This window comes from Urocitellus parryii, chromosome 3 (genome assembly GCF_045843805.1).
Source record: "Urocitellus parryii isolate mUroPar1 chromosome 3, mUroPar1.hap1, whole genome shotgun sequence".
Lineage (NCBI taxonomy): Eukaryota > Metazoa > Chordata > Mammalia > Rodentia > Sciuridae > Urocitellus > Urocitellus parryii.
Window position 1 is genome coordinate 165,485,222 of NC_135533.1, and position 15,197 is coordinate 165,500,418.

At 40.5% G+C, this 15,197-nt stretch overlaps 1 protein-coding gene and 1 long non-coding RNA gene across 3 annotated transcripts in view; one reads left to right on the forward strand and one right to left on the reverse strand.

Annotated features, from left to right (window-relative positions):
- LOC113198528 (uncharacterized) overlaps nucleotides 1-15,197 on the forward strand; it is an 87,553-nt gene that overhangs the window by 52,009 nt on the left and 20,347 nt on the right. Inside the window, exon 3 of the long non-coding RNA XR_003302845.2 lies at nucleotides 4,024-4,244. This is a non-coding gene — a long non-coding RNA (uncharacterized LOC113198528). The remainder of the gene's footprint in view (nucleotides 1-4,023; nucleotides 4,245-15,197) is intronic.
- The window catches only part of Ptprg (protein tyrosine phosphatase receptor type G), a 715,889-nt gene that overhangs the window by 39,112 nt on the left and 661,580 nt on the right, over nucleotides 1-15,197 (reverse strand). For both annotated transcript variants that reach the window (XM_077796194.1, XM_077796193.1), the window contains one exon: nucleotides 11,444-11,535. In XM_077796194.1, coding sequence (XP_077652320.1) covers nucleotides 11,444-11,535 — 92 coding nt within the window. The remainder of the gene's footprint in view (nucleotides 1-11,443; nucleotides 11,536-15,197) is intronic.

Here is a 15,197-nt window from a genome sequence, read left to right on the forward strand (position 1 = left end):
TACTTTATTCAGAGTGAAAGATCTTTGGCAAACGCACAAACATCTAAACTGCCACAGATGCTTTTCTTAGCAAAGGGTATGAAGATCTGTATGTGTAAATGAAGTCCTACTTTGGCAAGAATTTTATAGATCCAGGCCTGACAATCTGATTTCTCTTCATCTGGTGACAGTTAACATTGACTATGTCATTCCTTCTCTACTTTCTTTTGAGAGAGCAAAGCTCTAGGGTGGCTTTTTGCATCTATTGACATTTTCAAACTTGAATCATCCTTAGGCGGAAAATAGCATCTCTTATACTTTGTTTAAGAAAGGTGATTTATATGTCCATAGTCCAAGTTGCTTAGCCTAGAAATACGTTACTTATCAAAGAGGCATTCCTTTGTAAGCACAACTTCTTTCTGTGTGATCAATTAAAGTCCTGATCATTTTAATAGGCAACCTTATGAAAAAAAATTGCCAAGTTATTTACAAATATTTCAGGATTGAAGATGTTCATGAATATGCAATCATTTTGTACGCCCAAGAAATCTATAGCTCCCATGATGTAACCAGCATTAACAGACTAAGCACAGCCAAAATGTTTCCCCAGAATATTTAGCAGATCGCACAGTTCAAGAAAAAAAAATTTCCAAATTTATCTGATCACTTCACTTAGAGATGTTTAGAAGTAAGCGGATTCCACAGTAATGATCAAGTTGAGGAAAGAGTTAATATGCATAGAGTTAGGGAGTCTCTCAGGGATTTGCACAAGGATTAATTCATCTTTGGACAGGAGGCAAAACGGCTGAAGACACAGCCCAATCCCCAAAACACCCAAGTTTATAAACCATATCAGTTCTCTCCCTATCTATTTAGAAATGAGATACAATGGGTATAGTTAATAGTGCAACATAGAGAGGGCAATATTTATTCCATAATGTTACTTTGGAATTTTTGATTCCCAATAAAGCTGTAAGCCATGATTAAGGACGTGAGCTATAGTCTAAAACAGGAAAATGTCCATTTCTTCCCCATAAAAGATTTTAAATATTACAGGATTCTAGGGTAAAATCAATGGCAATGAAAAGTCACAGCCCACTTCAAATCTTGACAGTCTTTCTGGTTAACCTTTTTTTTTTTTGCCCCTGCAAAGTGCTCAACAGTAACATCCAAGCTCATGTTACGCATGCCCGGAAATGAATTTGCCCGCTACTCCCCATAGCTAGAAGCAGTAAAATCCAGCAGAGCTCACTATGGTAATTGTGGAACTATGACTATTTTTTCCAATTTGTGTCTTTATCCAAGGAAGTCTAGCCACACCCCTGGGGTTTCTAGGCACTGGCAATAACGTCATAACTACTAGACAGACAGATGCACATACAAATGCTTTTGTACTGACCTCCCTCAGCTACCCAGATATTACATCATTTTTCTCAAGTAACAGAGTTATAATTTGTTTTCCTCCATGTTATGGTGAATATAAGGCTATGACCAATTACAAGTACCAATTATTTTCCTCTCATAATTTTTCTATTAAGTTTGTCAGGAGATTATCAAGTTAATATGACTAGCAAAAGGGTCAGCAGTTTAGGGCAGCATCATAGGCCTGATCTGTGCAGTTCTTATCTGGAAAGATCCTGGATGTTATAAGAAAATGTCCATGCAGAAAGTGTTCTTTATAGACAAATGTCTGAGTTTCATTCAAAGTTGTGGAACCAGCAGCAGTGCTAACTAGTGACCATGTACTTTGGATGCACTTTATGTGTATTAATATGCAAAGAGACGGGCACAGTTTTCAAACCCATCATGCTGTGAGAAAACAGGTCCAAAATAACCGAAGGCTGAAGTATGGCAGAAGAAAGAAGTTGCAGATCCAAAGGGAAAGAGTGCTCCAATTAAGACAGCAAATGGCTGTGGTCTGGCCACAGTGGATGGAAAACGACTGGACACAGCATTGACTGAGCTCTCAGAACTCCACCTGATATTAGGGAGATGGTCTCTGCTCAGGGGGTTTCGTGTGTGTTGGAGCAGAGATGAACACAAGAACGTCAGGGCACAGACAGTGTGCAAAGACGTGTTGAACGCTGAGTGCCAGGAGGAAGATGGGTTTGATGACTTGGGGAAGAATAAAGGTCAGTGATGTGGTGGTCGAAGCATATACAAAACAGAGGCTGGACTCAAAGCAAACATGCTGTTAGTAACTCCAGCCTTGACAGGAGCTGGGTATGTATGGCATAACAAAGCCCAGGGTAAAGAAAGAGCGCTCCCACTAATTCAGCCCTTACTGGTTTCCAGAGACCGTGGAAAGGCTTTTTATACATTCAGGTGTTCAAGAGCCAAGTGATGCAAACACAGGTATCCTCACAGTCCGTAAAAGAAAACTTGAAGCAACTTGTCCCAAGTGACACATTTAGATGGCAGAGCTAGGATCTGAAGCCAAGTCTACCAAACTCAGCCTACAGCCCTATGCACCATAACATACTGCTTGCTGATCCTTGTCTCAAAGTACCACAGTTTGGAGGAAGACCAAAACATTGAACAGGATATCTTGGTTAACATCCTCAAAATATTACTTTATAATTTTGTGCCAATGTTTTTATTTATAGAAGTTTCAGATATCTGAGGGTTAAGTTAGTCAAAAGCAGGACTACTATTTGTTACTACTAAATCACCCCATTATAAAATATTTGAAATACTCAAATGACAATTGGTATCTGAGGAGTGAGCTTACTGCTATTAAACAGAATTATTTATGCTTACTTCCAAGATTTTAGCTTTTTGTGGGTAGACTTAAACTTGTAGGTAAATGCCTTTAATTTAAGTCAATCCACAACAAAAATTCCCGTATAAGTCTCTGATTTGGAGACACCTCTGTTAGCTTTCCATCACTGTGAACAAAATATGTGTTTTTTTTGTTTTTTTTTTTTGCTCACTATTCCAGAGTTAGTCCATGGGTGGCCAACTCCATTGCTCTGGGCCCACGGTGAGACAGATCACCATGGTGGAAGGTTGTGGTAGAGGAGCACTGCTCCATTCATGGGCAGCCGGAAAGCAGAGAGAGGGAAGGAGCCAAAGATGACTCCTTCCAGGGCATGTCCCCAGCGATCAACCTCATCTAGCCATGTCCACCTGCCCATGGTTACCATACCACCTAGTCCTATTAAAATACGATGGACTGATTGGATTATATGATGGGCTGATTGGATTACAGTTCTCACAGTCTGATCATTTCACCTCTGAACATTCCTGCATCATCACAGGAGATTTGGGGGCACACTTCATATTCAAACCAGAGGAGTACTAAAAGCAGAGCATTAGAGGGTGAGCTGAAGACAGTAACTTCTTCAGAAAGGAAAGCACCAGAGCTTAGACAGTGTTGACCTCACACACAATGCTGCAGGTAATAAAGAACTAAGCTAATAAACAGAAGGCAAAGCTGTTTCTGTAATCTATGTGTGCCTTTCTCCTGTACTTGCATCTTCAGAATTGCAAGAGGCAGATCACCCACACTTCATGCTTCTAATGTGCTCCTATATGTTAAATTTGCTTTCTCTTCATCTTAAGAGGAGAAATAAAGAGAAACACTTTGTTTTATGCAATCTTTGGTTTGCTATTAGAAAGGAAAAATAGGCAGCTGAGGCTGATCCTGCATGTACACCACAGGGAGGAGCTATGCAGGCCCACCCTCAGTGCACTGCCCAGCAAAAGGAAGGGCCATTAACCAGGACCTCAGAAGAATTTGTGTATCTGTTACTCTTCTCAGCCCCCACTGATGGAATACTTCCTGGGATTAGGCAGCCAGAGGCAATGGTGTGAGCAGAAAGGCCAGAGTACCTGGTGGTGACTCTGCCTCTCAGGGATTCCCTTCCCTTAGCTGTGAAATGGGAAGAGCAACAATACCTGATTCATACGGTGTTATGCAAAGTAAAAAAGTACTTGTAAGAGCGCTTGGTATTTAGTGAATATTTAACAGCTTTGATTCCTTGCCAGGTGCCACTTGCATTCAGTTGAACTCAATGACTTGGGGCTGTGATTACTCCACAGATGAGGAAACTGACAGAGACCACGGGAGCCTGCCCAAGGCCCACTGCCACCGTCCACCAATAGGGCCAGGCTGACATACTACATTACCTTCCTACCCTACCTACATTTCAAAGGAACTTCTCGCTAGGGGAAAAACAGAAGGTTGAAATGATATGCTTTAAAGTTAAGCTTCAGTTACCTGGAAAATTCACACTGGTAGACTGGTCACTTCATGATGCCAGGTAAGTAGTTACCTAGTTACAAGGTAACTAGTAAATAGTTACCTTGCTATCTTTGGCTTAAGGTCTACTCAAGCAAAGATCCCTACCTGCTTGCTTAGGAAGTATGTGGGTATACACATAAATACCATAAAGATTTCAGAGGTCCTTTAGTCCCCTGCTTTGCAAACAATGCCTGTAAAGTTCATTTAACCCTCAGCAGATCTTCAACCCTATCCCACAGTCCAGTTCACCTGGGGTCACATGGGAGGCCCTAGCACAGTAGGGTGCTTGCCTCAGATAAGTGCTGCTCCGATTTCCTCTGTCCCCTTATCCCTCACCCCAGTCAGTCCCCATACCGGGGCTACCATCAGGTATTGTTACCACTCCCTCAGTGGGTAGACCTTAGAAGACCTAGAAGTTAGGATTTCCCCTCTTGTCTGCCCAAGTGCAGGCCACTGCTCAGTAATGCCTCTGTGTCAATGTAGGAATATAAAGCAAACAGGAAATAAAGGAATATTACCAAGATTTTCATTCCTGAGCTAGGGCACAACAAATAGATTTTTGACTAAATCAGTCTCTTAGGATACAAGGAATGTTGTGGAGATTGGGACATTTTATTTCCTGACATAAAAAGAAATCTCTTTTTCATTTATGGCACAATGAAGTCCATAAGAAAGGGGTTCATTATATTCGAAAGACCAATGAATCTCCTTTGAAGATAATCTCTGTATAAATAAAATATGCCAACAAGGTTGGTTTAATCCCAAGGGTTTTAAAGTGCAGGTTTAAAGCCCCTTTCTATGCTGGCACCCTGCTGAAGCCAGTGACCTTCAAATTATTAAGATGTATTTTAACTGCTGGAAAGGCACGAATCATTTCTGGATTTCTAAGCCACTGGGTAGCAATATTTTGTTTTGTAATGTTCTTATTAGAAAGTTAGATTTTCTAATTTCCACAGAAAAGCATATGTAAGAACATTTGGAAAACTTTTGAAATACTAACAGATTAATTTCATGAGCTAAGCCCTAATCTTAAAATTTTAATATGTAATTAAAGTCTAAAAGAATAATGTATACAGTTTATAGTTGACAGGTATAGGGAATGCTTTAGGAATAACTGTAGGAAGAATATTATTCAAGTTTGTTGTTTCAAAAGAATATTCCCAGATCACCAGATTTTTAAAAATTACTTGTCAATTTAAAGATAGTACAGTTCTTTAAAACAGAAATTTGTGACTTCAGTATCTTAGAAGATGGAAAGCATCAGAGATGACCAACAGCTGGGTTATCTCGTTCAATTATGCTTCATCTTCACAGTGTTTTAACAATGGGAAACAAGTAACCACAGGATGTTTGATTTTCAAAAACCATTCATGAAAAATATTAAGGGTCAAAATGTATTTCATTCTCTTGCATAAGATACACTTGAATTTGTCCTCCACTCCTACTTTTCCCATACATCCTAAGAACGGGCACTATAATTCAGAATCTTCCCAATATGAAAGATAATGTGGATTTCATGGTGACTGGAGACTAACCTCAAAAGACTTCTACCCTGGATAAACATTCTTTCTACTGTGTCTAAGTTTTGCTACAATGCTCATCATTTTCCACATTTTACCTGAGGGTAGTGAGGTAAGGAAAAAAAATACCTCCTTTCTTTCTTTTAGGAAGATCCTGCCTCTTTAGAGGTGGATTTCCAAGCTTGCAATATTTATTTTGAGTATAGTGGGGTATTCTTCATTGATTTATTTTGAATCAGTGCATTTTAGTTATACATAAGAGGAATTCATTGTGATATGTTCATACAGGCACATGAATGGTTTGGTTAATTCTATTCTGCTGCTCCTCCCCTTTTCCACCCCTCCTCCCTCTCCCTTATTCTCCTTCCTTTACTCCACTGATTTCTTATTATGAAATCCTTCTTTTAGAAAAGATTCTTTATTTCTCTCCAGCTTCTGCATTTAAGAGAAAACATCTGACCCTTTATTTTCTGAATCTGGATCATTTCATTTACCATGATGTTCCATCCATTTACTAGTAAATGACATAATTTCATTCTTCTTTATGGCTGGGTAAAACTCCATTGTGTAAGTATTCTCACATGTTCTTTATCTGGTCATCAATTAATGGACACCTAGGCTGGTCCCATAACTTGACTCTTGTAAAAATGGTTATGCATGTATCATTATAGCCTGTTGCTTTTAGTTCTTTTGGATAAATACTGCAGATTGGTATATCTGGGTCATGTGGTGGTTCCAATCCCAGTCTGTTTTTTTTTTTTTTCCTTTCTTTTGGTATTGGGGATTGAACTCAGGGGCACTTGACCACTGAGCCACATCCCAAGACCATTTTTGTATTTTATTTAGAGACAGGGTCTCACTGAGTTGCTTAGCACCTTGCCAATGCTGAAGCTGGCTTTGAACTCATGATCCTTCTGTCTCACCCTCCCGAGCCTCTGGGATTACAGGTGTGCACCACTGCACCTGGACATTCCTAGTCTTTTGAGGAATCTCCACACTGCTTTCCAAAGTCATTGTACCAATCTGCAGTCCCACCAACAATGTATCAGTATATCTTCTCCCTACATCCTCACCAGCAATTATTATTATTTGTATTCTTGATGACTGTCATCCTAACAGGAAAAAGAGAAAAACTGTGTAGTTTTTATTTGCATTTTCCTGATTGTTAAGGATGTTGAACATCTTCATATATTTTTTGGCTATTTGTAAAATATCTCCATTTTTAAAAGACTGTCTTTGCTCTATTAAAACCAAAAGAACATGCCGAGGGTCCTAAATTACCTTTCATTTAGAATTAGTAAAACTGATAACTCAAAGTTCTTCAAAAATGACTATAAACTGCTCTCTTCAAGGGATGCATATCAAAAGTTTGCAAAGGTTTCCTTAATCATTTGCCTATTTTACAATACTTCTAACAGTTCGACTTACTGATTCCACTTGTGGTTTGAGATTTAAATCCTGAGCTGTGTGTGTATTTATGAATTTTAACCACAGCAGAATCATCCAAAAGTTGCTGATTTAATGTCTGAATTTCTTCAATATTTAACATGTCTGTGAATTGCTCCCTGAGTCATTTAAATCACACAGACCTGTGTTTGCAAAAGGAATGGAAGTGCAATTGCTGGGCTGGGAGTCTTTTTCTCGGAAAGGAAGAGTACAAAAATAACTAGAGAGCAGATATGCGAGGGAGGTTTTTTTTTTTTTTTTTTTTTTTTTTTTTTTAAATATGGAAGAAACTTCAACAGAAGAATTATGGAACTCCCTTCAGGAGGATAAAAGAGAATATAATGGAGAAGTGAATGGCCAGTGTCTGCTAAAGAATATGAAAAGGTTTAAGAACTCAGGAAAAAACTAAAAAGAACATTACCTGCATTGGCAAATGCCTTGATTTAATGAGGCAACATCCAAATGAGGGGCTCTGAAGTTTTGAGGCAAGTTCTGACCAAGAAGCATGCCGAGCCATTTCTAAGTATCTGTGCTTTGAAGTCACACCACGAATTCCAATGCTAGCTCCCCTATTTAGAGATGTAACCTTGGGCCAACTAAACAATGTCTCCTAACCTCAGTGTCCTCATCTGTAAAATGGGGATATCAACTGTGCTTGTTGCTCCAGGACTGTAGTGAAAAGGAGAGATTTGAATGAGATCCTGTGGGCAGAATAAGCATTCTATATAAGCTCTATAAATCTCTCACTATTTTTAGAATCGCAACAATGGACTACTAAGGTAAAGCATTCTAAATGACCCCATGAAGGTCTCTATGAGAGAAAGCTGTGGTAAAGGCTTTAGTAGAATGAAAATAACTCATGAACCTGTTAAACACTGTGGTTTTCTTACACTGAATTTTCTTATACAAAGTTGCACTGCTATAAGCAGAAGAAACTGAAAATAAATAGGATGAGAGATTGTTAAAAGTGCTTCATAAATTACGATGTTTCATGAATATAGCTATTGAACAGGACTGTAGGGGTTTTACTTAAGAAAAAGAGATTGTGGTGAAGTTGAAAGCTCTTTAAGGAAAGGATAAAGGATACTCGGGTAACTCTGCCAGCAGTTCGTTAGTCTAGGTGTGCCCCTATTAATGACCCTGCCCTCTAGGAAAACTTGAAGGAATCAGAAAGATGGACCTCATGATGTCATTGGGTGAGCCCTGTGACATCACACGGTTGTACAACATTTAAAGTAATTCACTTCCAGAAATGTGTTACCTTTCTTCAAGAGTGCACCTCCCATGTCAAGTGAAGCACAACTGAACACCAGTTAAAATTCAAAGAAATTTTCTTTCCATACACTCACACATATTATCAGTGAGTATCAATTAGGAGAAACTCACATTGAAAGGGGAGAAAAAGACATGTGTGGGGTTGCCGAGTACTTAACATGATAATTAAACCAGTAGCTGGCAAATACAGCAGGAAAACATTCAAAGGTAATTTCTGGCCTGGGACATCTACTCAAAAGATGTGGCAAGACAGGCAGAATTTATGGCATTGTCAGAGGACTCTAGTGAGCAGGAGATTAAAGCCCCAAAGAAGGAAAAGCAGTTAGAGACAGGCCACGCCCTGTGGGTGCAGTTTCGAGTCAGGGAGGATTTTAACACGGTGGCCATGAAAACACTCTGTCCGTAAGTTTGGAGAGCTCCCACTTCTGTCTCTGTGCATGCTTCCAAGCACTTGTCCACACATTATCTCATGTGGCCTTTCCAGTTGCCACAGGTGGCAGGCACCCTGTTCATTTAATAGATTCTGGAAACTAAGGCTCCAGGGGGTTCACACATGGACCACAAGATTCATGGTAGAGCCTAAGTGAGACCCTAGGTAATGTGATTTCTAATCCAGTGTTAAAAAAAAAAAACTGAAAAAACAACTCAAGAAGTATTTCACTATTTATCCTTTTAAAAATGGATTTTAGCCAGGTGTGGTGGCGTATGCCTATAATCAGTGGCTAGGGAGGATGAGGCAGGAGGATTGAGAGTTGAAAGCCAGCGTCAGCAACTTAGTGAGCCAGATCTTGTCTCAAAATAAAAAATAAGAAGGGATGGGACATGACCCCGTAGTTAAACGCCCCTGGGTTCAATCCCGGTTACCAAAAACAAACAAACAAAAAAAAACCAACAAAACTTTTTAATTGCACAGCTACTCAACAGCAATATTTATCCAACAAACCAGGCTCCCAGAAACTTCCCAGTGGTCAAAATTTTAGATGATGCAAGAGTATATGCATGTAAATATATGCACACTACTGTGCAAATCTGGTGGATTGGACAAAACAGCTTATCCCATGGTGATGAAGCCCGATTCCTGTCTGCCTCCTCTCCTCTCAAGGTAAGAGGGCATTTCCACCCAAAGATGAAGGTTCATGGACAGGACCACATGGTAGCACAAAACCTAGCTCCACTTGTATGGCAATCATTGAGCAGCCACAGAATGGTCTGATAGGAATGAGACTTTTCTGTTCTCCTTCTTGCCCTGTGACAAGTTTTGATGAGAAGAGTTGACCAGGATGGATGGAAAACACAGACAATCTCAGCATTATTTAAGGAGTGAACATTTATAAACACTTAAAAGGTCAGTTAAGCTCCCTATCCTAATGACAACTACTGATACTCTGCAAACAAAGCTTCTCAACTCTGAGCTTCTTAACTCTGGCCTTTGAGAACTTGAAGGAAGTTTGGCTGATACTCATTCATGCATGCATCCATCAAATCGAGTGCCTAACTGTGTGCAGAGTGTTACTCTGGCACCGAGAATCTATCCACTTGCCCTTACGGGGAGCTCTCATTCTAGAGGGAAGGGACAGCAAACTTTAAATCTATTCCTAGGTGGAAGTATATAGACATGAGGCAGATAAGCAGGATGAGGGTGGCACCATAATAAAAGCACGGCCTCTGTCTACAAAGCAGTAATAAATGTCAAGATGGATAAGACATCTGAATAGATGTATAATGAAACTCAGCATCAGAAAGTTCCAATCTGGCAAACGGGAAAGGATACCACATAAAAAATGGTGGGTGAGATCTCCGAAGCCCACATCCTATTTATAACAACTAACCTACCACCGAACTTTTAAGTATCTATGGCATTTTCTAGGACTCATACTCCACCAGTCCTACTCCTAACATAGCCAAGTGTTTTATCCTGAGGACAAATGAAACACGCACCAGACCGACAACATATCCCTAGACTCCCATATCACATCCCAAGAACCAAAACGTCCAATATAAAGAGAAATTATTCTCAGATTTAGGAATCTTAGGTGAAAACTTGCCTTTAAAAAACTATCACATCTATACCCAAAGGACTTAAAAACAGCATGCTACAGGGACACAGCCACATCAATGTTATAGTAGCACAATTTACAATAGCTAAACTGTGGAACCAACCTAGATGCCCTTCAGTAGATGAATGGATAAAGAAAATGTGGTATATACACACGATGGAATATTATTCAGCATTAAAAGAGAACAAAATCTTGACATTTGCAGGTAAATGGATGGAGCTGGTGAATACAGTGCCAAGTGAAATTAGCTAATCCCCCAAAACCAAATGTCGAATGATTTCTCTAATTTAAGGATGCTGATTCATAATATGCTTCGGGGTTGTGGGGGGGAGTCTTAAAAGAACTCTAGATAGGGCAAAGGAGAAAGGGGGAGGGAGGGGAAGGGAGGAGGCATAGGGGTAGGAAAGACGGTGGAATGCGATGGTCCTCATTACCCTAAGTACATGTATGAAGACACAAAGGATATGACTCTACTTTGTGTACAACCAGAGATATGAAAAATTGTGCTCTGTATGTGTAATATGAATTGTAATGCATTCTGTTGCCATATATAACAAAATTTTAAAAAACGATCACGAATTATGATAAAAGCACAAATTGTTCATCCACATGAGACAGCCTGAGTAAAATACAAATGATTTTTGTATGAATTTACATTTTCCTACTGTTACTTTCCTTTCCTACATGGTGCCTCTGTGCTTAATATTAACTCATAGTTATGCATTCCTCTAAAGAGGAATTTATTACTTTGTTTTGATATGCAAAAGGAGCTAAAATTGCATTAATTACCCTTATTTAAGGATCTCTGACTGCACAAGCTTTGAAAACTTATAAAAATAATATTTTTTTCATGGCTACTGCAAAAACCAAGAACAAAAGAGAAAACAACCCATTGGAAGTAAGAGCGGTGTCCTACTTACCCGGAATAGGAATAATAGGAATACTTTCATTGGGGACCACCCGAGGTGAACTGCTATCTTCCACATAGAAATGAGCGGTCTGGAAACATTTTCTGTGAGGAAAACAGAAAAACACATTAATAGTGCAATCAGAGAAACACACTCGGAGTTCATTTTTTAATTATTTCACAGATTTCCCCAGTTTCCTGCATCACATAGCCCTGGGGGCAAGCCCGTGGGAAAGTTGCAAGACACAAGCAGCACAACACTCATCAGACTGAAGCAGATAAATATCTGTTTTATATCATAGCCACATCCAGCCCTGGAGTAAAAGGGGAAAGACTTGGTAGCCAACCACTCCAATATGTGAAAACTTGACTTGGACAAGGTATACTCACTGCACAAACCACAGGATCACCCCCCGGGTTATTTTTAGATTTGACCTATTCTAAACCTCTAGCATCAAGTTCAAAACCACACCTCAGATGCCCTCCAAGTAGTAGTCATCCAACAGCCCAACTCCACAAAAGCACCACATTGTTTGTGCTAAGCCAAGGCTCTTGAAGCCTCAGACAGCTCTCTAAAGGGGTCACAGGGCTTCCAGTGGGCAGACATGCCAAAATCTGAGGCTCTTACTAGATGGTGTCTAAGACAAGGGCTTGAAGCCCTCTAGTGTCCTCTGCTTATTTTTCTTTTTACCTGTACTTCAAGCAAAGCAGGGAGCACACGCTGGTCATCACAGGACAGGCAGCAAACAGAAAAGCCATCGGCAGCCTGCTCAGCCTCTGCCCACCGATGCTGGCTGGCCCTCAGCCTCCCAGCATCCGCGTCACTGCTCACTGCGGCCCTAATGAGCTGCCGGAAGCACAGGCTGAATATTTAATGAGGCTGCTCAGCGTGAATGGCTATTGTGACCAGAGAAGGGTCCCTGTTCATCTGGCGGAGGGGCTTTACAATAGCAGGCCCTACTGCTGGGTCTTTTAGCCAAGCAGGCGGCATCCTTCTGGTGCTCTGTGTCACTGGGATCTGTCCCACCCCTCTGGCGTCTCACACCAAGCAACATTTACACACACACACACACACACACAATTTTTTTTTCTTTCTCTGTATTGGATCCAAATTTCAACTACTAGAGTAAGTCAACTTTTCCTTGGAGTGTCTTTGCTTATCTAATCAAAAGCATTCTGGGATGATTCTGCTGGATATACTGCGTTTCTACAAAGTTGAAAAAGGGAATTAGAGGGTAAGAAGAAAAAAAAGAGCTCATACAGATTTCTCCATCTCCACTTTCTACTGGGCTATTGTAACCATTTCCAATTGGAAATGATCAAATGTGACAGTATAATGTGCTTTTCTGAAGTGGTGGCTATTCTCTGACAGAAAGTAGCTCGAACCAACTGTACATGTCGGTACTCTTCTAGAATCAAACCAGATTCCCCCTCCCTTAGGGGGTCCTAAACATAAACAAAACCAACTCTTGGCACATGTCACTCAGGACCACTCTTGTAGCTGAGGAACAATGATTTCTTCCAAGAATGACATGGCACTTTTAATCCAAACAGTTAAGAAAAGAGTTTCTCTCTCTTCACTTAGTTATCTTTACCTGAATTTGGCATTAGCACTAGCCAGACTTAAGCTACATGGGTATGAAATGGGCATGAAAGAACTCTGGTGTGGCCACATCCATTAAATGAATAATGATGGAAACATGTCAAAAACATTCTGTTGTTTGAAATAGGTTTTTTCTGTTTCTAAATTATGAAGTTTTTTGTTTCCTTCCTGCCTCACTCACCTCCCCAGTGAGCACAGACAACCAGAAACTGCCACTGAAGTGAAAACACAGGCCATGGACTTCACAGTGAGATGGAACCATAAGTGACTGGTGTCTAGCTAAGGAAAATCGGCTTTTGAAGAGTTAAAGCCTCACCATTCAATAGCCCCTAAAAGTGCCTTAAGTCACTGGAATGACGGGCACACAATTTACCAGGCCAGAAATTATTAAAATAATTTCTATTTTAAGACCATAATTACCATGCCTATTCAGTTTCTAAAACATAATGTGAGTACTAGTAGAATCATGGCAGGCCAAGTCACTATTAAAGCCCCGCAACTTTGGAACAGACTGTACAGTAGCTTTGTTTATTTTCTGGAAAAACAGGCACATAGTCCAGCCAGTCTCTCAGTTACATGTGGAACGAAAGGATCCATATTATCTTTTGTGGGAGGGGGGGAAGCAGTGTGTACTGAAGCACATCACACTCCAGTGTCCCATGTGTTGCTGTTTATAATGGATTTTCCCTGGAGCAAAATAACTCTGTGATTGCCAGAGAAAAAGCACACAACTGCAGATGAGGGTCAGAAACTCCCGGACAAAGCTCTGTACATCTGCACCTTGCTGCACGTTGCGCACGCTTTCCTCCCATAAAAAAGATGTGGGTGGGCAGCTCGCGGCAGAACTTGGCAGGTGAGGGCTTCTGTAAGAATGATGGTTTCAGTGTATTCAGGAAACTCTCATTCAGCATCCATTGCACCACACTGGGTGTGCAGAGAACATTCTCTACTGTCCGCAATCCTAAACCACTGCCTTAAACCTGGTGAAGCACTGGAGTAATTTATAAAGATCAGATGAACTTGGCAGAGAAATTAGGAAACAGGAATGAACAAAAGGAAAAAAAAAAAAAACTTAAAATCACCCCCAATCCCTCTCCTTGTGATCATCACTGTTAATACTGGGGGCATATCCTTCCCCACTTGTCCTCATTTATTGAGTGAGTGCTCCTTGGTCATATGCAATAAAGACCAGGATGATAGAAGACAAAAGGCACTGTCCTCATGACCATCCTGTTTTCCTGCAGAAAACAGCAGGGGTAGGAATCAATCACAAATTTGAAAACCAATACTTGCAAATAGTAAGAAACTATTAAGAAAAAAAAAAAAGAAGAACTATGGGGTGAAGGAAGGGACTCTACCAAGGAGGCAGCATTGGAGCTGGAGGATGAGCTCTCGAGTTACAACGGAAGACCACTCTGGCAGATCCAGCAGCTAGTGGCAGCACCTAGGAGCAAAGTAGGCCCAGAAGATGTAGGAATGGAAAGGCAGCCAGAAAAGGCTGGACAGGAGGGTGGGAGCCTATCATGCAGGGGCCAGGAGCCCCCAAAGGGCCTTGGCTGGTGTCTAAGGGCAATAGAAGGCCAGGGAGAGCTTTCATCCATGGAGGGACACATTCTGGTTCACCTCTTTTAAAAACCTCATTTGGGCTGCTCTGTGAGGAACGGATTATTTGGCAGCAAGAATGGAACTAGGAAATCAATCAGAGGGCTGCTGTTGTAATGTCACCCAAATTCTGACAGATGGCTGTTTTCTGCTTTTTCAATTTTTTAATAACAAAGTGCAATCAGAACTATACACATCTTCTTGATAACAAATACAGTTGGCATCCTCATTGCTAATGTTTTCTTAATCTTCCATTTCATGGAGATACTACAATGTTGGTATTTAATTTATTGCTTAGGGGTCCACTCTGACCCAGGCACTGATGAGGGTTTTTCACTACCCCACAACACTGTGATGATCCCTTTGCATGTTCCAATTCCCCACAGTGAGTTTAATATTTTAGAAAAGCAGCTGGACATTGCATTTTAATTTGCTCATTTCTGAGAAGTCCCATGGGGGGAAAAAATGTTTCTTGACCATTAGAAGTGTCTTAAGAAAACAAAAAGAAAAAAAGAGCCAACAAAGGGATTTTGGAGAATAGGAAAAATACCCAGAAGTTTTA